Source organism: Bombina bombina, chromosome 1 (genome assembly GCF_027579735.1).
Source record: "Bombina bombina isolate aBomBom1 chromosome 1, aBomBom1.pri, whole genome shotgun sequence".
Classification (NCBI taxonomy): domain Eukaryota; kingdom Metazoa; phylum Chordata; class Amphibia; order Anura; family Bombinatoridae; genus Bombina; species Bombina bombina.
Window position 1 is genome coordinate 97,876,431 of NC_069499.1, and position 24,199 is coordinate 97,900,629.

Here is a 24,199-nt window from a genome sequence, read left to right on the forward strand (position 1 = left end):
ACAGGACATGGTTCCAGTAATCCATTTTCTTAGTCTGCTTGTCTTAAGCAAACTATTTGCTGGCTTTCTTGTTCATCATCTTTAGAAGAGGCTTCCTTCTGGGACGACAGCCATGTAGAGCAATTTGATGCAGTGTGCGACGTATGGTCTGAGCACTGACAGGCTGACCCCCCCCCCACCCCTTCAACCTCTGCAGCAATGCTGGCAGCACTCATACGTCTATTTCCCAAAGACAACCTCTGTATATGACACTGAGCAAGTGCACTTAACTTCTTTGGTCGACCATGGCGAGGCCTGTTCTGAGTGGAACCTGTCCTGTGAAACCACTGTATGGTCTTGCCCACCGTGCTGCAGCTCAATTTCAGGGTCTTAGCAATCTTCTTATAGCCTAGGCCATCTTTATGTAGAGCAATAATTCTTTTTTTTTCAGATCATCAGAGAGATCTTTGCCATTAGGTGCCATGTTGAACTTCCAGTGACCAGTATGAGAGAGTGTGAGAGTGATAACACCAAATTTAACACACCTGCTCCGAATTCACACCTGAGACCTTGTAACACTAACGAGTCACATGACACCAGGGAGGGAAAATGGCTAATTGGGCCCAATTTAGACATTTCCACTTAGGGGTGTACTCATTTTTGTTGCCAACGGTTTAGACACTAATGGCTGTGTGTTGAGTTATTTTGAGGGGACAGCAAATTTACACTGTTATACAGGCTGTACACTCACTACTTTACATTGTAGCAAAGAGTAATTTCTTCAGTGTTGTCGCATGAAAAGTTATAATAAAGTATTTACAAAAATGTGAGGGGTGTACTCACTTTTGTGAGATACTGTATATATTTGTATATATCTCCTGTATTCCTCTGAGTTCCAATTCTGCTCTTATTGTGAAGCACCAATCTAATGATACATTTCAGATGTAGTGCTTTTACCTATACTGTATATAGCTGATTTTCTATTGCTCTATTTACCTGTAGATAAACTACAACTGGAAAGGGTATTGTTTTAGGAGTATTTGTAAATTATGCTTGTAGATTTAATGAGTATAGGATATTGGTCAGTGAAGTGTTAACTTGCTATACATGGGACACTCCCAAACACATTTTATCCAATGGGATGTTTAGGCTCCCTTTTTAAATGCTGTGCTTAACATGTAACCCTCAGCTATGATTAAGGATTTCAGCCGAAACGTGTAAGCTTTCATGTGGGTCAGATGTCCTGACCGTTTTTTTGCATATGGAGAGTGCCTCCGTATTTTAATATGGATTCAAATAAAGTATGAACTTTTATTCACCACTTTAGTCTCTGCTGCCTCTTCTATTTTTGGACAATTAGTAAATCTACCATAAAATAATACATAAGAAGAGAGAAGTGCTCACACAATGGAACCTAAAAAATAAGGTTGACATGACTGCTTATATCATGTTACCTGATTCCTGAGTTTTTGAATCTCATCTTCACGGTCTTTGATCCTTCCCTGTAGAGTATTCTTCGTTTTGTATAGCTCCTCTTGTGTGTACTGAAATTCCTGAAACATTAATGATTGGGTAACAAAATCAATATTTTTCAGTTTTATGGAGTTTACAATTAAATTGATCTCTTTTGTGTATGTATTAGATATTTGCATTATTTTGGCAAGTTATTCTTGAGTGAAATGAATGCTGAAAATATCTGCAGCATTTGGCTCACTTCTGTGCCCAATTAATTAAAAGTGCAATATCTGAGCAAATACACTAACTAAATAATAATGAACAAATGCCAAAATAATGAACATATCTAGTATATATAGATCTCTCTATCGTCAATTGACAAACACACAAAATGTTCACAATGCTACAGAAAATAAAATTTATGCTTACCTGATAAATGTATTTCTTTTTTGACACGATGAGTCCACGGATCATCTTAATTACTAATGGGATATTCACCTCTTGGACAGCAGGAGGAGGCAAAGAGCACCACAGCAGAGCAGTTAAATAGCTCCTCCCTTCCCTCCCACTCCAGTCATTCGACTGAAGTTAGGAAGAGAAAGGAAAAGCCAAGATGCAGAGGTGTCTGAAGTTGATAATAACCCACAACCTGTCTAAAAGAACAGGGCGGACCGTGGACTCATCGTGTCAAAACAGAAATACATTTATCAGGTAAGCATAAATTTTCTTTTCTTTTTTAAAACACGATGAGTCCACGGATCATCTTAATTACTAATGGGATTCAATACCCACGTTAGAGTACACAGATGATACGGGAGGGACAAGACAGGGAACCTAAACGGAAGGCACCACTGCTTAAAGAACTATACTCCCAAAAGCGGCTTCAGCAGAGGCAAAAGTGTCAAATTTGTAAAACTTTGAAAAAGTGTGGAGAGGACCAAGTTGCAGCCTTGCAAATCTGTTGCACAGAAGCTTCATTTTTGAACGTCCGAAAGCTCTGACACTCTTCGAGCAGAAGAAATAGCAACAAGAAATAAAACTTTCCAAGATAACAACTTAATATCTAAGGAATGCATAGGCCCAACCGGAACTCTTGAAGAACCTTGAGAACTAAATTCAGTAACTGGCTAGAACACAGGCCTGATCATGACCAAGGCCTGACAAAATGATTGCACATCTTGGAACATCCGCCAGACGTTTGTGAAACAAAATAGATAAGACCCAGAGTTGACCCTTTAGGGAACTAGTCGAAAAGCCTTTCTCCAAACCTCCTTAGAGGAAAATAAAAATTCTAGAGATCCTAACTCTACTCCATGAGTAGCTCTTGGATTCACACTAATAGAGATATGAACGCCATATCTTATGGCAAATCTTTCTAGTTACAGGCTTACGAGCCTGAATCATGGTCTCTAAGACCGAGACAGAAAAGCCCAGCTTGGATAAAATTAGGCGTTCAATCTCCAAGTAGTCAGCTTCAGAGAAACTAGATACGGGTGAAGGAATGCTCCTTGAATTAGAAGGACCTTCCTCCACGGAAGTCTCTAAGGCGGCAGAGATGACATGTCCACCAGATATGCATACCCAATCCTGCGAGGCTAAGCAGAATCAATGAGGATCACCAATGCCCTCTCCTGCTTGATTCGAGCAATAACCCAAGGAAGAAGCGCAAACTGAGGAAATAGGCATGCTAAAGTGAAGGTCCAAGGAACCGCCAGAGCATCTAGCAGTTTCACCTGGGAATCCCTGGACCTCGACCCGTCTCTCGAGAGCTTGGCATTCTGTCGGGATGCCAAGAGATCTAATTCCAGCTGAACCCACCTGAGAATCAGGCTGGAGAACACTTCCGGATGGAGTTCCCACTCCCCCGGATGCAAGGTCTGCCTGCTCAGGAAGTCCGCCTCCCAGTTGTCCACCCCTGGGATGAGGGTTGCCGACAGGCAACAAGAATGGGCCTCCACCCACTGAATTATTTTTGGTTACCTCTGTCATCGGTCAGGAACTCCTCGATCCTCCCTGATGATTGATGCAAACCACTGAAGTTATGTTGTCCGACTGGAACCTGATAAACTGAACCGAGGCTAACTGGGGTCAGGCCAGAAGAGCCTTGAAGAATGCACTCAGCTCCAGAATGTTTATAGATAGAACAGACTATAACTGAGTCCAAACTCCTTGAGCCTTTAGGGAGCCCCAGACTGCTCCCTATCCTATAAGGCTGGTCCGCGAAAGCAGGTTCCCTGGGAAAGATTAACCAGAGACAACCACTATTGAAGAGAATCCCTTGTCTCCTGCTCCAGTGGTATTCAAGGAGACAAGTCCCCATAATCTCCGTTCCGTTGCTTGAGCATACTAAGCCAACAGTGATCCCAAAAACCTCGTGAAAATTCTGGGAGCTGTGGCAAGACCGAAGGGAAGAGTCACGAACTGGAAGTGTCTGTCCAGAAAGCAAACCTTAGGAACTTGCGATGATCCCTGTAAATGGGAACATGCAGGTACGCGTCCTTTAAATCCACTGTTGTCATAAATTGAACCTCTTGGATCAAAGGAAGAATGGAATGAATAGTTTCCATCATGAAGGACGGTATTCTGAGAAATTTGTTTAGACTCTTGAGATCTAAAATTGGCTTGAAGGTTCCCTCACTTTTTTGGGAACCATGAACAGATTGGAATAAAATCCCAGACCCTGTTCTGTACCGGAACAGGAACAGTAACAATCACTCCCAGGCTGGAAAGGTCTCTTACACAGTGTAAGAACGCCTCTCTTTTTGTCTGGTCTGCAGACAATCCTTAAAACAGAAAACAGCCTCTGGGAGGAAAACTTTCAACTCTAACCTGTATCCCTGGAACGCTATCTCTATTGCCCAGGGATCCTGAACATCTTGAACCCAAGCCTGAGCGAAGAAGGAAAGTCTACCCCCTACAAGATCCGGACCCGGATCGGGGGCATGCCCTTCATGCTGTCCTTGTTTCAACAGCAGGCTTTGTGGATTGTTTTCCCATATTCCAAGATTGAATACTCTAAGGATGTCAACATCTGACATGTATATGACCGCCGGGAGACGTGATCAATTGCCCCAGAGACTAACTAATATAACAGTCAGTTAAAAGCAAAGCGTCCAATTACGCCCGCCACGGGCGATATCAGTACAGTCATCTCCCGGTCGGCATGTTTTCTTTAAGTAACCGCCGGGAGATGCGACTATCGTCATTTGTAAGGAATAATAAATACAGAGTGCCTTCCAGTGCCTGCACTATCTGTCGCATATAGTCTCCTACGCATCAGGGAGAATTCATGCTTACCTGATAAATTACTTTCTCTTAAAGGTGTATTCAGTCCACGGAGTCATCCTTACTTGTGGGATATTCTCAATCCCTACAGGAAGTGGCAAAGTGAGCACACAGCAAAGCTGTCCATATAGCTCCCCTCAGGCTCCGCCCCCCCAGTCATTCGACCGATGGTTAGGAGAAAAAGGAGAACCATAGGGTGCAGTGGTGACTGTAGTTATTGTAAAGTAAATTTGAACCTGACTTAAATATCAGGGAGGGCCGTGGACTGAATACACCTGTAAGAGAAAGTAATTTATCAGGTAAGCATAAATTCTGTTTTCTCTTACTTGGTGTATTCAGTCCACGGATTCATCCTTACTTGTGGGATACCAATACCAAAGCAATAGGACACGGATGAAGGGAGGGAACAAGTCAGGTAACCTAAACGGAAGGCACCCCTGCTTGCAAAACCTTTCTCCCAAAAATAGCCCCCGAAGAAGCAAAAGTATCGAATTTGTAAAATTTGGCGAATGTATGCAGTGAAGACCAAGTCGCTGCCTTACAAATCTGTTCAAAAGAAGCCTCATTCTTGAAAGCCCATGTGGAAGCCACAGCTCTGGTGGAATGAGCTGTAATTCGTTCAGGAGGCTGCCTACCAGCAGTCTCATAAGCCAATCGGATGATGCTTTTCAGCCAGAATGAAAGAGAGGTAGCAGTCGCTTTCTGACCTCTCCTCTTACCAGAATACACGACAAACAAGGATGAGGTTTGTCTGAAATCTTTAGTTGCTTTTAAATAGAACTTTAAAGCACGAACCACATCAAGATTGTGCAACAGTCGTTCCGTCTTAGAAACTGGATGAGGGCACAGAGAAGGAACAATGATTTCCTGGTTAATATTCTTATTAGAAACCACCTTTGGAAGGAAACCAGGTTTAGTACGCAAAACAACCTTATCTGCATGGAACACCAGGTAGGGTGAATCGCACTGTAAAGCAGATAATTCTGAAACTCTTCGAGCAGAAGAAATAGCTATTAAAAACAAAACTTTCCAAGATAATAACATGATATCTATGGAATGTAAAGGTTCAAACGGAACCCTTTAAAGAACTGAAAGAACTAAATTTAGACTCCATGGAGGAGCCACAGGTCTGTAGACAGGCTTGATTCTTACTAATGCCTGAACATCTGCACAGCTGCCAGACGCTTGTGTAACAGAATAGACAGAGCAGATATCTGTCCCTATAAGGAACTAGCTGACAGACCTTTCTCCAACCCTTCTTGGAGAAAAGACAATATCCTTGGAATCCTAACTTCACTCCACGAGTAACCCTTGGATTCACACCAACAAAGATATTTCCGCCATATCTTATGGTAAATTTTCCTGGTGACAGGCTTTCTGGCCTGTATCAGAGTATCTATAACTGAATCAGAGAACCCCCGCTTAATTAGGATTAAGCGTTCAATCTCCAAGCAGTCAGTTGCAGAGAAACTAGATTTGGATGCTTGAAAAGACCTTGGATTAGAAGATCCTGTCTCGATGGCAGTTTCCATGGTGGGACCGATGACATGCCCACTAGGTCTGCATACAAAGTCCTGCGTGGCCACGCAGGTGCTATCAGAATTACCGAAGCCCTCTCCTGTTTGATTCTGGCTATTAGCCGAGGGAGAAGAGGAAACGGTGGAAAGACATAAGCTAGACTGAATGACCAAGGCGCTATTAATGCATCTATCAATGCCGCCTTGGGATCCCTGGATCTGGATCCGTAAAGGGGAAGTTTGGTGTTCTGACGGGACGCCATCAGATCCAACTCTGGAATGCCCCAAAGCTGAGTTAGTTGAGCAAAAACCTCCGGGTGGAGTTCCCACTCCCCTGGATGGAAAGTCTGACGACTTAGAAAATCCGCCTCCCAGTTGTCTACTCCTGGGATGTGAATTGCAGATAGATGGCAGGAGTGATCCTCCGCCCATTTGATAATCTTGGATACTTCCTTCATCGCTAGGGAACTCTTTGTTCCCCCCTGATGATTGATGTACGCTACAGTCGTGATGTTGTCCGACTGAAATCTGATGAATTTGGCCACTGCTAGTTGAGGCCACGCCTGGAGCGTACTGAATATCGCTCTCAGCACCAAAATGTTTATCGGGAGAAGAGATTCTTCCAGAGACCATAGTCCCTGAGCCTTTAGGGAGTTCCAGACCGCACCCCAGCCTATCAGACTGGCATCGGTCGTGACAATGATCCATTCCAGTGTGCGGAAACTCAGCCCCTGAGACAGGTGATCTTGAGATAACCACCAGAGAAGAGTCTCTGGTCTTTTGGTCCATTTGAATTGGAGGAGATAAATCTGCGTAATCTCCATTCCACTGTTTGAGCATGCACAGTTGCAGTGGTCTGAGATGGATTCGGGCGAAAGGGACCAAGTCCATTGCCACAACCATTAAGCCAATTACTTCCATGCACTGAGCCACGGAAGGCCGAGGAATGGAATGAAGAACTCGGCAAGTATTCAACAGTTTTGACTTCCTGACCTCTGTCAGAAAGATTTTCATTTCTACCGAGTCTATTAGTGTTCCCAGAAAGGGAACCCTTGTGAGCGGGGACAGAGAACTCTTTTCTACGTTCACCTTCCACCCGTGAGACCTTAGAAAGGCCAGAACGATGTCCGTATGAGCCTTGGCTCTGTGAAAGGACGATGCCTGTATTAAGATGTCGTCTAGGTAAGGTGCTACTGCAATGCCCCGCGGTCTTAGTACCGCCAGAAGGGACCCTAGCACCTTTGTGAAAATTCTGGGAGCGGTGGCCAGCCCGAAAGGCAGGGCCACGAACTGGTAATGATTGTCCAGAAAGGCGAACCTTAGGAACTGATGGTGATCTTTGTGGATAGGAATATGTAGGTACGCATCCTTTAGATCCACGGTAGTCATATATTGACCTTCCTGGATCATCGGCAAGATTGTCCGAATGGTTTCCATCTTGAAAGACGGAACTCTGAGGAATTTGTTTAGAATTTTTAGATCCAGGATTGGCCTGAAAGTTCCTTCCTTTCTGGGAACTACGAATAGGTTTGAGTAAAAGCCCAGTCCTTGTTCTGCAATTGGAACTGGGTGTATCACTCCCATTTTTAGTAGATCTTCTACACAGCGTAAGAACGCCTGTTTCTTTGTTTGGTCTGAAGACAAACGAGAAATGTGGAACCTTCCCCTTGGGGGAGAATCCTTGAATTCTAGAAGGTACCCCTGAGCAACTATTTCTAATGCCCAGGGATCTGGGACATCTCTTGCCCAAGCCTGAGCAAAGAGAGAAAATCTGCCCCCTACTAGATCCGATCCCGGATCGGGGGCTACCCCTTCATGCTGTCTTGGTAGCAGGAGCAGGCTTCTTGGCCTGTTTACCCTTATTCCAGCCCTGCAAGGGTTTCCAGGTTGCTTTGGGCTGCGAAGCGTTATCTTGCTTTGCGGCAGCAGAGGTTGCAGCAGGTCCGCTCCTGAAGTTGCGAAAGGAGTGAAAATTAGCCTTGTTTTTGGCCTTAAATGGCCTATCTTGTGGAAGGGCATGGCCCTTGCCTCCAGTGATATCTGAAATAATTTCTTTCAGCTCTGGGCCGAAAAGGGTTCTCCCCTTGAAGGGAATATTTAACAGTTTTGTTTTGGACGACACATCCGCCGACCACGATTTGAGCCAAAACGCTCGTCGCGCCATGATGGCAAAACCTGAGGTTTTCACCGCTAGTTTAGCTGATTGGAGAGCGGCATCAGTGATAAAAGAATTAGCCAGCTTTAAAGCGTGAATTCTATCCATGACCTCATCGTATGAAGTCTCCCTCTGGAGCGACTCCTCCAGGGCCTCGAACCAAAAAGCCGCTGCAGTAGTCACCGGGATAATGCAGGCAATTGGTTGAAGCAGAAAACCTTGCTGAACAAAAATTTTCTTTAGCAAGCCTTCCAATTTTTTATCCATAGGATCTTTGAAAGCACAACTGTCCTCTATTGGTATAGTTGTACGCTTAGCCAATGTTGAAACAGCCCCCTCTACCTTAGGGACCGTCTGCCACACGTCCCTCCTGGGGTCGTTTATGGGGAACATTTTCTTAAAGATAGGTGGGGGAACAAAGGGTATATACCTGGTCTCTCCCACTCCTTAGTCACAATATCCGCCACCCTTTTTGGGATCGGAAATGCCTCAGTGTATACAGGGACCTCTAAATATCTGTCCATTTTACACAGTTTTTCAGGGACCACCATGGGGTCACAATCGTCCAGCGTAGCCAAAACCTCCTTAAGCAGGACGCGGAGGTGTTCCAGCTTAAATTTAAACGCTAAGGAATCTGACTCTGCCTGCTGAGAAACTTTCCCTGTGTCAGAAATTTCTCCCTCAGACAGCCCTTCCCTCACTGCTACCTCTGAGTTTTGTGAGGGTACTACAGATACATTATCCAAAGCTTCAGATTGCTCATCCTCTGTGTTTAAAACTGAGCTATCGCGCTTTCTTGGAAAAACTGGCAGTTTGGATAAAAAAGCTGCAAGGGAATTATCCATTACTGCTGCTAATTGCTGTAAAGTAATAGGGGCCAATGCGCTAAAGGTACTAGGCATCGCTTGCGCGGGCGTAACTGGTGTAGACAAGTGGGGGGAGGAAGGAGGACTATCCTCATTACCCTCCGTTAAGGAATCATCTTGGGCAGCATTTTTAATTGTCACTGGATGATCTTTAAAATGCTTAGATGTTTGTGCACACTTTAAACATAAATGCAATGGGGGTATTGCCATGGCTTTTGAACATAAAAAACAAGGTCTATCTGAAGGCTCAGACATGTTTGACAGACTCAGACAACACTAAAATATTGAAAAAAATACTTTTGAAAAAAACGTTACTGTCTCTTTAAATAATAAAAAGGCACACACTTTTTTACCAAATCATCAAAAAACATCCGATCGTAATGAAATTTTCACCACATGATCCTAATGCCTTGAAATGATTGCACACAAGTTTTCAAATCGTTTAACCACTTAATGCCCAAACCGGAGCAAAATGAAGTAAATACCGGGTTTAACCCACTACAGTACTATGCCACAGTCTTTGCTGTGGCTTTACCTTCCTTTAGGGTTATTTGCAGGTGTAAATTAAGCCTCCCTGAATTCCTCCTGTACTCTAAAGGCTCTGCACATGAAGCTGCGTGGAGCTGTGTTGCAAATCAACTGCGCAATTGAGGCGCGAAAATGAGGCCCCCTCCTTCTTACTCCAGAGATATGCGGCCTTTCTGAGTCAGAATAGTTGTCTTCTAAAATGCCAGGCATAAAAAATTCCCCAAAAAGTGTTTGCAACATTTAAAAACGCTTAATAATATAAGATTACCTTAATAAAGTAATCGATTTAGCCCATCACAGTGTCTGTCAGTATTAAAGCCCTTAACTGAAGCCCTCTTTCTATACTGTGTCTCAGAAAATGGTTTACCTTCCCTCATGGGATATCTGTCAGTCTTCTAGCACTACCAGGTCTTGTTAGAAAATATGTCTGAACATACCTTAAGCAGAATAAGCCTGCAAACTGTTCCCCCCAACTGAAGTTCTCCTGTACTCAACAGTCCTGCGTGGGAACAGCAATGGATTTTAGTTGCAACATGCTAAAATCTTTTTCCTCTCAGCAGAAATCTTCATCACTTTCTGCGTCAGAGTAAATAGTACAAACCGGCACTATTTTAAAATAACAAACTCTTGATTGAAGAAATAAAACTACAAATCTAACACCACATACTCTTTACCACCCCCGTGGAGATGCTACTTGATAGAGCGGCAAAGAGAATGACTGGGGGGGACGGAGCCTGAGGGGAGCTATATGGACAGCTTTGCTGTGTGCTCTCTTTGCCACTTCCTGGGATTGAGAATATCCCACAAGTAAGGATGAATCCGTGGACTGAATACACCAAGTAAGAGACATAAAGTGCCCAATCCATTAAGGGCTTCCTTATAAATCCCATCTATACAAAGTAAGTGCCCAACTTCTTCTGAGTTCCTTTTCTTTTAACTCCAGAAATAAAAGAGCACTCACCTCATATACTGCCCAACAGCAAAGGCAGTTCCCAGGTTTGAGAGGGCCTATTCCTCACATGGACCTGTGAAAGAAGAGAAAATACTGAGTAATATCCCTCAGATTTTTCAGGGTTAGGGCAGCATAAATGTATGGGAGGTGCATTGAGAATTATGTCCCACAAGTTCCCATTGCTCTAAAGCCACCAAAGCTCTACTGAAGAGAGTGATATGGACTACGGCTACACCCTAGAACAAAGCAGCACAATCTTGTACCACTTTAAAAATAATAAACTCTTGATTGAAGAATCTTTAACTAATACCTCACTTTACCTCTTCCTATCACTAACGTAGGCAAAGAGAATGACTGGAATGGGAGGGAAGGGATGAGCTATTTAACAGCTCTGCTGTGGTGCTCTTTGCCTCCTCCTGCTGACCAGGATGTGAATATCCCATTAGTAATTAAGATGATCCGTGGACTCATCGTGTCTTAAAAAAAGAAATTAAATATTTTCTATTTCGCTAATTAAAATACATTACACTGGCTTCAAGTGTTTTTGTGGAAGGGTATTTGAATACACTCACAGAAAAACTGAACAATGTGGTCCTTACACAGAAGTTCAATAGTAATATAAATACTAAAAACAACATGGATAACTATGGATCTCCACTAGCTTCATACACTTTTTATGACCATACAACATTAACTATGCCTTCTGTATGGCAGGCATCAGCAACGTCACAATATGACTACGCCCAGCACTAGCATATCATCTAGGCAAGTTACAGTATTAAGTGCAATGATAAAAGGTGTGGTACCAGGATAATTTCCTTTTCATAGTTTCCTATATTGAAAAGTATAGCTAGCTGCTGATTCGTGGCTATGCATATATGCCTCTTGTCATTGGCTCAGAAGACATGTGTAGCTAGGTCCCAGTAGTGCATTAGTTCTCTGGAGCTTACTTTAACTGCTCAGGGGTTAAACACATAGATACATACAAACAATAGTGCAATAATAGGATGCTATAACACTTTCTAAACCTTTTTTTTAGAATTTTAGACAGCACTGTACTTTTTTATGATTAACAACTTATTTTTTGCATAGGTAGCAACATTTGTCCTATTTAGCTTCTCATGAATCTTCTTAATACACAGGACACCTGCGTGTTCCTTCATAGACACAGATTTAGCAGTTTGCAAGCTGATGCTAAGCACACGGCAGTGATCACCTGCTTCTGACGTTCCAGTTCAGCCTCCAGCTCCTGCTTAGTCCTCTTCTGCTCCGATATTTGCTCCTGCAAGTCCTGAACTTGCTCTCTTGTTGATTCTGCTTCACTCATTTGTTGCGTTTCTACATCCTGAAAGGAACATAATAAGATCATATTTACATAGAGGATCATATAATATCATGTATATATTACGGATGTGCAGTAATTTGTGTATTTGCATAGATATTAGTATGCACATATATACGCATATATAGTTATATTAAGAATCGCTAAGAATCTATTGTAGAATCTGGCCCTCCCTTGTTTATTAGGAAAATTATGAATTTGGCCCCATCAATTTTTTTAGGGTTTTAAGAGGTGTAACAACTTGATGTTCTATATAGGCACTCACAATATAAATATAAAGACAAGCATGCATTCTCCAGTGTAGACTCCCATTATGCACTGCTTGGATAAAATTCTGTTTCAGAATGATCACTTTACTTGGCACTTACAAGATACATATACACAACTGTGTATGTCTATTTAGGACTACAACTCCCATCATGCACTACTACTTGGGTAAATGTCACATCCAGTTACCAGTATATCCAATTCCAGAGCACTCATTCTGTTCAAGTGGCCCCCATGGGAAAAGAACATTTGGCGAGTGTCCCCCGAATACAATGAGCTTGATAGCCCTGCTGTAGATAAATGTTTGGAGATCGTGTGGTCAGTAGAAACATCACTCACTTGTAACTCTGCTTTTAGTTGCTGGACTTGTCCCATCAGCTTCTGCACCTCCTCCCTGTGTATATCTCTCTCGTGTCTCAACTCCTCCAGCTCCACTGCACTGGCCGCGTGACTGTCAAAACCTTCAATGCTGGATCCTTCTTTGAGGCTATTAATCAACTTCTCCTTTGACTAGGAAAACATACAAAAACAGAAGAGATCACTTTTTCCATTAATTTAAATACTTGTCTGGTGCACTTTATGGCAGCAGTACTGCAAGAATGTTATTCATTTGCAAGAGCACTAGATGGGCGCACTATTTCCTGCCATATAGTGCTCCAGACACCCACCTAGGGATCTCTTCAACAAAGAATATCTTGGGAACAAACCAGATTTGATAACAGAAGTAAATTTGAAACTTTTTTTAAATAATCTACGTTTTGTCCCTTTAAGCTTAATTTTCTCTTTGTCACTTTAAATCATCATCATTTTTATGGTTTGTGAAAAAGACCGATAATTCAAAAAAATATCATCTATATAACTTAAAATGGGGCTTTTAAAACAGCATTACAACAAGCCCTATCCATTTTCAATCAGCCGGGCCAAGCTACCCCCTTCTAAATTTAAATGAATGTTGCCTGATCCTTTATAAAAGTGAGCCTTTGGATAAGTTCTGACAACGTGTATGAGGCTGGTATTTATTCTTTGGTATTTTTATTTAGTGTTTTATTTTACTTTTAAGTAAACACAATAAAAGTTAAAGCTTAAAGTTTCAACCTAGGACTCTATGGGTTACTGAAACGTAGCCTCGTCCAACTGAAATTGTGGTACTGCCTTGTGTGATTCCATAATGTGTCAGTTTTGGATAATGAGATTCATGGTAGCAATTCACTACTATTGCTGCTATAAGTACACACATGCGCTAATCAAGTAGAATTTACTGTTGAGTGTAGTGTGCAAGGAAAAAAAAAAAAAAAATCATTCATATTCTGAAGACAGCACCATGGATCATGTAAAGACACGGACGGTGGGAAAACCCCCCAAAAAATTAGAGATGTACATTTGTTTTGTCAAAGTTAGTACAGGTACTGGGAACCAAGAGCGTTGGTGCAGCCAGGGCAAGAAGAGGATTGGGTTAGTGCGTTCTCCAGAACGCTTTAAAAGGATACTAAATCCAATTTCTTTCTTTCATGATTCAGATAGTTGCTTAAAATTGCATGCTCTTTCTGATTTACTCCTATTATCAATTTCTCTTCGTTCTTTTGCTATCTTTATTTGAAAAAGCAGGAATCTAAGCTTAGGAGCCGGCCCATTTTTGGTTCAGCACCCTGGTTAGCGCTTGCTGATTAGTGGCTACATTTAGCCACCAATCAGCAAGCGCTACCCAGGTACTGAACCAAAAATGGGCCGGCTCCTAAGCTTAGATTCCTGCTTTTCAAATAAACATAATGCAAAAGAAAACAGAGTCAGTCCAGCACAACAGGCCACTGCATGCCAACCTAGGTCACCACAAAGACCCACTGATATCCAAAAGTTTCCAAATCAGGAAGGCAGCAAAAGAGTGGTATTCAATTATTTATTGAGCACACAAGACAGCAACGTTTCGTGAGTACACCTCCCTTAATCATGCCCATTTGCAGATTGTACCATCTATGTTGTCCTCTTTGTAGATCCCAGACATGTAAGTTGTGTATGTAGGAAAACACTGTGCACTGTACATCATGTAAGGAATTGAAGCGCTAGTACATATCCTTTTTATAGAGGCCAACACATATGAGAAAGGTGTTTGTAGGGATAGCTCTGTGCCAAAAAGCTCTGCAGCCTGCGGCATGGTAGGACTCTCACTCTATATGAAGTTGTGTATTCAATTAAACAAAAAATAGTAGAACTCTGAGGAAACAAGTTTTTCCAAGCAAACAAAAAGAAAATCTAGGAGAAGGAAGTGGACTTTTTAAGGTGTTTTCTCGGTTTAGTGCTTTGATGTTTTTGCCTTTCTGATGGCTTAATATTAATAACACAATAGACGTGAATTATCTCCTGCTTCCTGTGTGATCATGGCGAATGTGAGATAAAATAAAATAACATGTCAGAATAAAAAATAAAGAGGTTCAGGGGGGGCGGAGCCTGGCCGTGCTTATGAATGGCTGCAGGCAACTGAAGCTCTGTGCTAGCGTGGGACTTTATTTCTGATATACGGAGATGGAAGCTATCAATTATGTCCCAGATTGACTTGGGAAGATCCTAACTACTTTGGACCCAGATTCACTTGAGAAAGGTGCCAAGGCTATTCGGTACAGACGCATATCCACCAGTGGCGGAGGTCTGTCTCCTCCTTCACCATCTTGGCTTTATCCAGATCGCTTATGAACAGCTGAAGCGCTATGGCAAATAGATAGTAGACAACCTTGCAAGCAACAATATAGGTCAGTGCTGATCCTCATAGTCCATGCGGCATATAGATAGTACCTCTGATCCTCTTAGGAACATAACCTACCCCTGAGAGCTGAAGACTCTAATCTTTAGGCTGCTATGACGCAGTTTGTAAATTTAAACAATCCTCTCATGTTCTGCTATCTCAGACAGTTGTAGGACCTGACGACTACTTGATTACAGGGCTCAGAGACATTATACTAGATATATTTACTAAGAGTTTATTCTCTATTTCCTCTTCTACCTCTAGATTTCTGCTTTTCACAGTCTACACATAAAAGAATACATGTTTCTCACATTTTATAACGTTCTCTACAGAGGTGCAATATAATCAATATCTATGGGTTTGACCCTTTATGTCTGATTTTTTTACAACAACAGCGACAACATAACATAGAGAACGCCAGCTTTGTGGGCAACCGAGTCTTATTACTGTTTTTTAACCCTATATACAATATTGCGGGTAGTTTTTCTTAACCCTATCATGTCCAGAAGACCATCTAAAGCTGAAAACCCCAGAATGGTCAAACGACACACTTAAAATCAGTTAGTTTCTTTCAAGGCTCAGGCTCTTCCTCGCCTCCCAGGCTGGAGCAAATACAATCACCTCCAACCCCTACTGAAGACTTATCCTCAACAACAATTATGTATGAAGTGGCTGTTAAAGAGCTTAAAGAAAATATAGCTAATCTGCCTAAGAAGGCAGACTTCAAGTCTTTAATTACATATGAGCTTGTAAATATAAAAACTGAGATATAAAGATCTGGGTCATCGAATTGAATATGTAGAAAAATCTCAAGAATCTATTAACATGCTTTATGACAATGCTAATGTTAATGTTAAGATAATTATAGTTGGTATTAATGGTATTAGCGTATTTTTATATACCCTTTGGGAAACAGAAACCTACGTTAGATCTTTGTGAATGTTTTAGGTTTTTTTTTCCCTTAGTGACAATCTGAAAAAAAATGTGTTTAGAGTGTTAATTATTCTGTTTAACATTTAGCACAGAATTTAGAGGTGTTAGATCACTGTGACCACACCTGTCATTTTATTCTGTTATCACGATACAATATTTGTTAAACTATCTTTGGATATAATCGGTTTTATAGGATATTAATTAGCTATTTTTATGTCATTTTATTCTGTTATCACGATACAATATTTGTTAAACTATCTTTGGATATAATCGGTTTTATAGGATATTAATTAGCTATTTTTAGCTTGTAGTTTGTATTTCCATTTTCCTATACCCAAGTTGTACTAATTTAGGAATTTTTTGTAACCATACTATACTTTTGTGTGCTAGATACATCTAGACTCACATACAGTTCTGGGATACTTAGTTATTCCAGTACACTCTTGTACTAAGAATTCTAGTTTCACTACTACTTACTACAGTGATAGAGTGGATTAGTGCTGTGCAGTGCACCATATCTTCTCCTTTTTGTAATAATCATACTGTGTGACTACAAGAAAGGGCCGTGTAGACACATATTTTAGGTACACTCCAGCAGCTTTTCCCTTTCCAGTGTCAATTTTAGCGCCTCCAGTGTGGCCTCAATTTAGGTATAGACTTCACATTACAAACCCTTTTCAAAATATATATATATATATATATATGTGTGTGTGTGTGTGTGTGTATATGTTGTGTGTGTGTATGTATATGTTGTGTGTGTGTATGTATATGTTGTGTTGTGTGTGTGTATGGTGTATATATATATATATATATATATATATATATATATATATATATATATATATATATATATATATATATATATATATATATATATATATATATATATATATATATAATGAGTGTGTAAAGATCACAGAAGCTAAAACTTTACCAAATAAGTTAATTAGATATGCACAGTATTGGAATAATGGGGTTGTGGACTCATACTAAGCCTTTTTCAGAATACTGTGAATATCCCTTTAACTCATTTGGGAAAAGCTTCAGCCTTTTGTCATGTATAACAGAATAAAAATAAAAAACGGGTGTGTATTATATTATTTGGTTTTTTTTTTTTTAGATCTCTTTACTGGAATCAACTCCTGAGGTTGTAATAAATAAATAATATACAGTGTATGTGTATATATATATATATATATATATATATATATATATATATATATATATATATATATATATATATATATATATATATATATATATATATATATATATATATATATATATCCAGACACCAACTTTTTCCCACAAATGGACATCCGCCTGGGTGCAGACTTGAACAAGATACAGGAACCAAAAAGATGCACTCTCAGGACTTTTATAAATGAAGTAAAGATTACTTTATTCGGAACGTTTTCGGGGATCAGGTCCCCTTCATCAGCCGGATAAAGGGGACCTGATCCCCAAAAACGTTCCGAATAAAGTAATCTTTACTTAATTTATAAAAGTCCTGAGAGTGCATCTTTTTGGTATATATATGGCAAATCGTGATACTGTTCGTGAGAGTGCACTTGTCCTATTATATATATATATATATATATATATATATATATATATATATATATATATATATACACAGGTATACCTCACTTTACAGCGCTTCACTTTACAGCGATTCGCTAATACAGCGCTTTGTGGAGCTGAAGTTCAACCTCCAAGGATTTTGAAACAGTGCTGTAATCATCATGAGATTGCGAGAAAAGTAACTGGCACCATTTTGTTATGCTTAGTTCACTCTGTTAACAGCATTGCAGTGCAATCTTTGTCTCAGTGCTAGTCTGGCAAATTTTACTACAGTAATTGTCACTATTTTACAGGTACAGTATTTATTGAATACTAATTGAATACTTGCTGTGCTAGTGTTAAACTAAACATAGCACTAATGCACCCCTAATATATGTTAGTTCAGTCATGTTTTCAAGATTTTAAACACTGAAAAGAAAGCTATAACTGCCTTGTTTCACTTTAAGGCGGTTTTCACTTTACAGCGGGGCTCCGGTCCCTAACCCGCTGTATGAGCGGGGTATACCTGTATATATATATATATATATACACGAATTTCTAAGTGCCATCCTTTAGGAAGCATATATTATACATCAGCAGTAGAAGCATGGGGCAGCAGCCCCTCTAAAATAAGCATATAGACCCCAGCAGTAGAGTAGAGCAGGTTCCCAGACAGACTGACACTGTGGGAACGTACAGCAGATATCAGCGAGGCTTTACATGAACCTGTCCTCATGCACACTGAGTAAGGGCAACAAACACAGCAACACTAAAAAAATTATCATTGCAGAGAATGGGAAAAAAAAAGTTCTGCCTCTGGGACTATCCCTTTAATGTAACTTTCCAGACAAGAATTGTATAAGGAGGTTTAACCTATAAGGTACCATGTAGAGTTTATAGAAACTTTATTAAATGTGCAAGGATTTCCGAGATCAAACAAAGGTGAGAATGAACAATAGATGAGCGATGATGGAACGTATATTTTGTGAATATTTTCTGATGTGTTGGGAGATGGAGCCATTGGCAGAAAATGGGGGGAGGGGCACTAGCAGAGAACTGACTTAAAGCACAATTGTACAAGTATGCAACAGGGGAGCGCTAAAAAAAAAAACCTTAAGCACAATTAGTCATGTATGCTCAGAAAGAAACTAAATTATTTCAACTGTGTGAAAGGCCAGAAGAGGTACAAGATATTTCTGGGTTCACCCCAAAGTGAGAAAAATGTATACAAAGTCTACATAAAAACAGAATTTATGCTTACCTGATAAATTTCTTTCTCTTACGGTGTATCCAGTCCACGGATTCATCCTTACTTGTGGGATATTCTCAATCCCTACAGGAAGTGGCAAAGAGAGCACACAGCAGAGCTGTCCATATAGCTCCCCTCAGGCTCCGCCCCCCCAGTCATTCGAACGACGGTTAGGAGAAAAAGGAGAACCATAGTGTGCAGTGGTGACTGTAGTTTTACAAAAAATAAATTAGAACCTGACTTAATTGCCAGGGCGGGCCGTGGACTGGATACACCGTAAGAGAAAGAAATTTATCAGGTAAGCATAAATTCTGTTTTCTCTTACATTGGTGTATCCAGTCCACGGATTCATCCTTACTTGTGGGAACCAATACCAAAGCTTTAGGACACGGATGAAGGGAGGGAACAAGTCAGGTAACCTAAACGGAAGGCACCACTACTTGCAAAACCTTTCTCCCAAAAAAATAGCCTCCGAAGAAGCAAAAGTATCGAATTAGTAAAATTTGGCAAAAGCATGCAGTTAAGACCAAGTCGCTGCTTTACAAATCTGTTCAACAGAAGCCTCATTCTTGAAAGCCCATGTGGAAGCCACAGCTCTGGTGGAAAGAGCTGTAATTCGTTCAGGAGGCTGCTGTCCAGCAGTCTCATAAGTCAATCGGATAATGCTTTTCAGCCAACAGGAAAGAGAGGAAACTATAGCTTTTTGACCTCTCCTCTTACCAGAATAGACAACAAACAAGGATGACGTGTGTCTGAAATCTTTAGTTGCTTTTAAATAGAATTTTAAAGCACGAACCACATCAAGATTGTGTCACAGCCCTTCCTTCTTAGAAACTGAATTATGACACAGAGAAGGAACAATGATTTCCTGGTTAATATTCTTATTAGAAACCACTTTCGGAAGGAAACCAGGTTTTGTACGCAAAACAACCTTATCTGCATGAAACACCAGATTGGGTGAATTACACTGCAAAGCAGACAATTCTGTAACTCTTCGAGCAGAAGAAATAGTTACCAAAAACAAAACTTTCCAAGATAATCACTTAATATCTATGGAATGTAAAGGTTCAAACGGAACCCCTTGAAGGACTGAAAGAACTAAATTTAGACTCCATGGAGGAGCCACAGGTTTATAGACAGGCTTGATTCTGACTACAGCCTTTGCAAACGCTTGAACGTCTGGTACTTCCGCCAGACGCCTGTGTAACAGAATAGACAGAGCAGATATCTGTCCCTTTAAGGAACTAGCTGACAATCCTTTCTCCAATCCTTCTTGGAGAAATGACAAAATCCTAGAAATCCTAATCTTACTCCACGAGGAACCCTTGGATTCACACCAACAAAGATATTTCCGCCATATCTTATGGTAAATTTTCCTGGTGACAGGTTTTCTAGCCTGGATCAAAGTATCTATAACTGATCCAGAGAACCCACGCTTAGATAGAATTAAGCGTTCAATCTCCAAGCAGTCAGTTGCAGAGAACTAGATTTGGATGCTTGAATGGACCTTGAATTAGAATATCCTGCCTCGATGGCAGTGTCCATGGTGGAACAGATGACATGTCCACTAAGTCTGCATACCAAGTCCTGCGTGGCCACGCAGGCGCTATCAAAATTACCGAAGCCTTCTCCTGTTTGATTCTGGCTACCAGACGAGGGAGAAGGGGAAACGGTGGAAAAACATAAGCCAGATTGAAGGACCACGGCGCTACTAGAGCATCTATCAATGCCGCCTTGGGGTCCCTGGACCTGGATCCGTAAAGAGAAAGTTTGGAGTTCTGACGGGACGCCATCAGATCCAACTCTGGAATACCCCATAGCTGGGTAAGCTGAGCAAAAACCTCCGGAAGGAGTTCCCACTCCCCCGGGTGAAAAGTCTGACGACTCAGAAAATCTGCCTCCCAGTGGTCTATTCCTGGGATGTGAATTGCAGATAGATGGTAGGAGTGATCCTCCGCCCATTTGATGATCTTGGATACTTCCTTTATCGCTAGGGAACTCTTTGTTCCTCCCTGATGATTGATGTACGCTACAGTCGTGATGTTGTCCGACTGAAACCTGATGAACCTGGCCTCCGCTAGTTGAGGCCATGCCTGGAGCGTGTTGAATATCGCTCTCAGTTCCAAAATGTTTATCGGGAGAAGAGACTCTTCCCGAGACCATAGGCCCTGAGCTTTCAGGGAGTCCCAGACCGCACCCCAGCCTAACAGACTGGAATCGGTCGTGACAATGATCCACTCTGGTCTGCGGAAGCACATTCCCTGAGACAGGTGATCCTGAGACAACCACCAGAGAAGATAATCTCTGGTTTTCTGGTCCATTTGTATCTAAGGAGACAATCTGCATAATTCCCATTCCACAGTTTGAGCATGCACAGCTGCAGTGGTCTGAGATGAATTCTGGCAAAGGGAACAACGTCCATTGCCGCAACCATTAACCCGATTACCTCCATGCACTGAGTCACAGAAGGCCGAGGAACAGAATGAAGAGCTCGTCAAGTAGTTAAAAGTTTTAACTTCCTGACCTCCGTCAGAAATATTTTCATTTCTACCGAGTCTATTAGCGTTCCCAGGAAGGGAACCCTTGTGAGCGGGGACAGAGAACCTTTTTACGATGTTCACCTTCCACCCGTGAGACCTTAGAAAGGCCAGAACTATTTCTGTATGAGCCTTGGCTCTTTGAAAAGACGACGCCTGAATTAATATGTCGTCCAGATAAGGTGCTACTGCAATGCCCCGCTGTCTTAGTACCGCTAGAATGGACCCTAGCACCTTTGTGAAAATTCTTGTCCAGAAAGGCGAACCTTAGGAACTGATGGTGATCTTTGTGGATAGGAATATGTAGGTACGCATCCTTTAAATCCACGGTAGTCATATGTTGATCTTCCTGGATCAATGGTAAGATTGTCCGAATGGTTTCCATTTTGAATGATGGAACTCTGAGGAATTTGTTTAGAATTTTTAAATCCAGGATTGGCCTGAAAGTTCCTTTTCTTTTTGGGAACTACAAACAGGTTTGAGTAAAAACCCAGTTCTTGCTCTGCAGTTGGAACTGGGTTTATCACTCCCATCTTTAGAAGATCTTCTACACAGCGTAAGAACGCCTGTTTCTTTGTCTGGTCTGAAGACAAACGAGAAATGTGGAACCTTCCCCTTGGGGGAATTCTAGAAGATACCCTTGAGCAACAATTTCTAATGCCCAGGGATCTGGAACATCTCTTGCCCAAACCTGAGCAAAGAGAGAAAGTCTGCCCCCTACTAGATCCGGTCCCGGAGCGGGGGCTACCCTTTCATGCTGTCTTGGTAGCAGCAGCAGGCTTCTTGGCCTGTTTACCCTTGTTCCAGCCCTGCAAAGGCTTTCATGTTGCTTTGGGCTGGGAAACGTTACCCTCTTGCTTTGCGGTTGCAGAGGTTGAAGCAGGTCCGCTCCTGAGTTGCGAAAGGAGCGCAAATTAGCCTTGTTTTAAGCTTTAAAAGGTCTATCTTGTGGAAGGGCATGGCCCTTTCCCCCAGTGATATCTGAATTAATTTCTTTCCCTTGAAAGGAATATTAAGTAATCTTGTTTTGGACGACACATCAGCCGACCATGATTTGAGCCAGAGTGCTCTTCGCGCCACAATGGCAAAACCAGAATTTTTCGCCGCTAATTTAGTTAATTGTAAAGCGGCATCTGTAATGAAAGAATTAACCAGCTTTAGAGCATGAATTCTATCCATGACTTTGTCATATGAAGTCTCCGTCTGGAGCGACTCCTCCAGCGCCTCAACCAAAAAAGCCGCTGCAGTAGTTACAGGAATAATGCAGGCAATTGGTTGAAGAAGGATACCTTGTTGAACAAATATTTTCTTTAGTAACCCTTCTAATTTGTTATCCATAGGATCTTTGAAAACACAACTGTCTTCTATTGGTATAGTTGTGCGCTTAGCTAGTGTTGAAACTGCTCCCTCTACCTTAGGGACCGCCTGCCACGCGTCCCGCCTGGGGTCAGTTATGGGGAACATTTTCTTAAAGATAGGGGGGGGGAACAAAAGGTACGCCTGGTCTCTCCCACTCCCTAGTCACAATATCCGCCACCCTCTTAGGGATCGGAAACACATCAGTGTATACAGGGACTTCTAAAAACTTGTCCATTTTACACAATTTTTCTGGGACCACCATAGGGTCACAATCATCCAGCGTAGCTAAAACCTCCTTAAGCAGTACGCGGAGGTGTTCCAGCTTAAATTTAAACGCTAAGAAATCTGATTCTGCCCGCTGAGAAATTTTACCTACGTCACAAATTTCTCCCTCAGACAGTACATCCCTCACCGCCATGTCAGTGGGTTGTGAGGGTACAACAGATAAATTATCCAAAACTTCTGATTGCTCTTCCTCTGTTCTTAAAACTGAGCTATCACGCTTTTTAGGAAAAACAGGCAGTTTGGATAGAAATGCTGCAAGGGAATTATCCATGACTGCTGCTAATTGTTGCAATGTAATAGGGGCCAATGCGCTAGAGGTACTAGGCATCGCTTGCGCGGGCGTAACTGGTGTCGACACATGGGGAGAGGAAGAAGGGCTATCCTCATTACCTTCCGTTAAAGAATCATCTTGGGCCACATTTTTAAGTGTCACTGCATGGTCTTTAAAATGTTTGGATATGTTAGCACACTTTAAACACAAATGTAAAAGGGGGGACCGCCATGGCTTTTAAACACATAAAACAAGGTCTATCTGTAGGCTCAGAAATGTTAAACAGACTTAGACAGCACTCAAATACAGTAAAATACAATTTTTGAAAAAACAGTACTGTGCCTTTAAATAATAAAAAAAGCGCATACTTTTTTACTAAACCTCCAAAAATCATCCAATCTTTATGAAATTTTCACCATATGATCCTAATGCTTTGAAATGATTGCACAGTAAATTTCAAGTCAATTAACCCCCTACTGCCCAAACCGGAGCAAATTAACCATGCCACAGCCTTTGCTGTGTCCTACCTTCCTTGGGGATTAGTTTTGATCAAAAATAAGCCTCTCTGAAGTCCTCAAGTAATCTTTGGACTCTTCACATGTATCTGCATGAAGCTGTTTGTAAAATCAACTGCGCAACTGAGGCGCGAAATTCAGGCCCCCTCCATCTTCCCTCAGGAGTTTGTGGGGCCTTCCCAAGCCAAAATAGGTGTCTAAATATATGCCATGCGGAATAAAACCCCAAAAAGTGTTTTAAATGCAATATAAAACTTGTATAATGTCAGATTATCTTAAAAAATAATCGATTGCCCCTTAACAGTGTCCACCAGTGTTTTGAGCCCTTACAAATAAGCCTTCCTTCTATACTAAGTCTCAGAATATGGCTTACCTTTCCCACATGGGGATTCTGTCAGTCTTCTATC

At 41.5% G+C, this 24,199-nt stretch overlaps 1 protein-coding gene across 1 annotated transcript in view; it reads right to left on the reverse strand.

Annotated features, from left to right (window-relative positions):
* GOLGA5 (golgin A5) overlaps positions 1 to 24,199 on the reverse strand; it is a 76,907-nt gene that overhangs the window by 13,017 nt on the left and 39,691 nt on the right. Inside the window, exons 7-9 of the mRNA XM_053697540.1 lie at positions 12,686 to 12,856; positions 11,954 to 12,082; positions 1,434 to 1,532 (exon numbers count right to left, since the gene is read on the reverse strand). Of these exons, the coding sequence (XP_053553515.1) occupies positions 1,434 to 1,532; positions 11,954 to 12,082; positions 12,686 to 12,856 (399 nt within the window). The remainder of the gene's footprint in view (positions 1 to 1,433; positions 1,533 to 11,953; positions 12,083 to 12,685; positions 12,857 to 24,199) is intronic.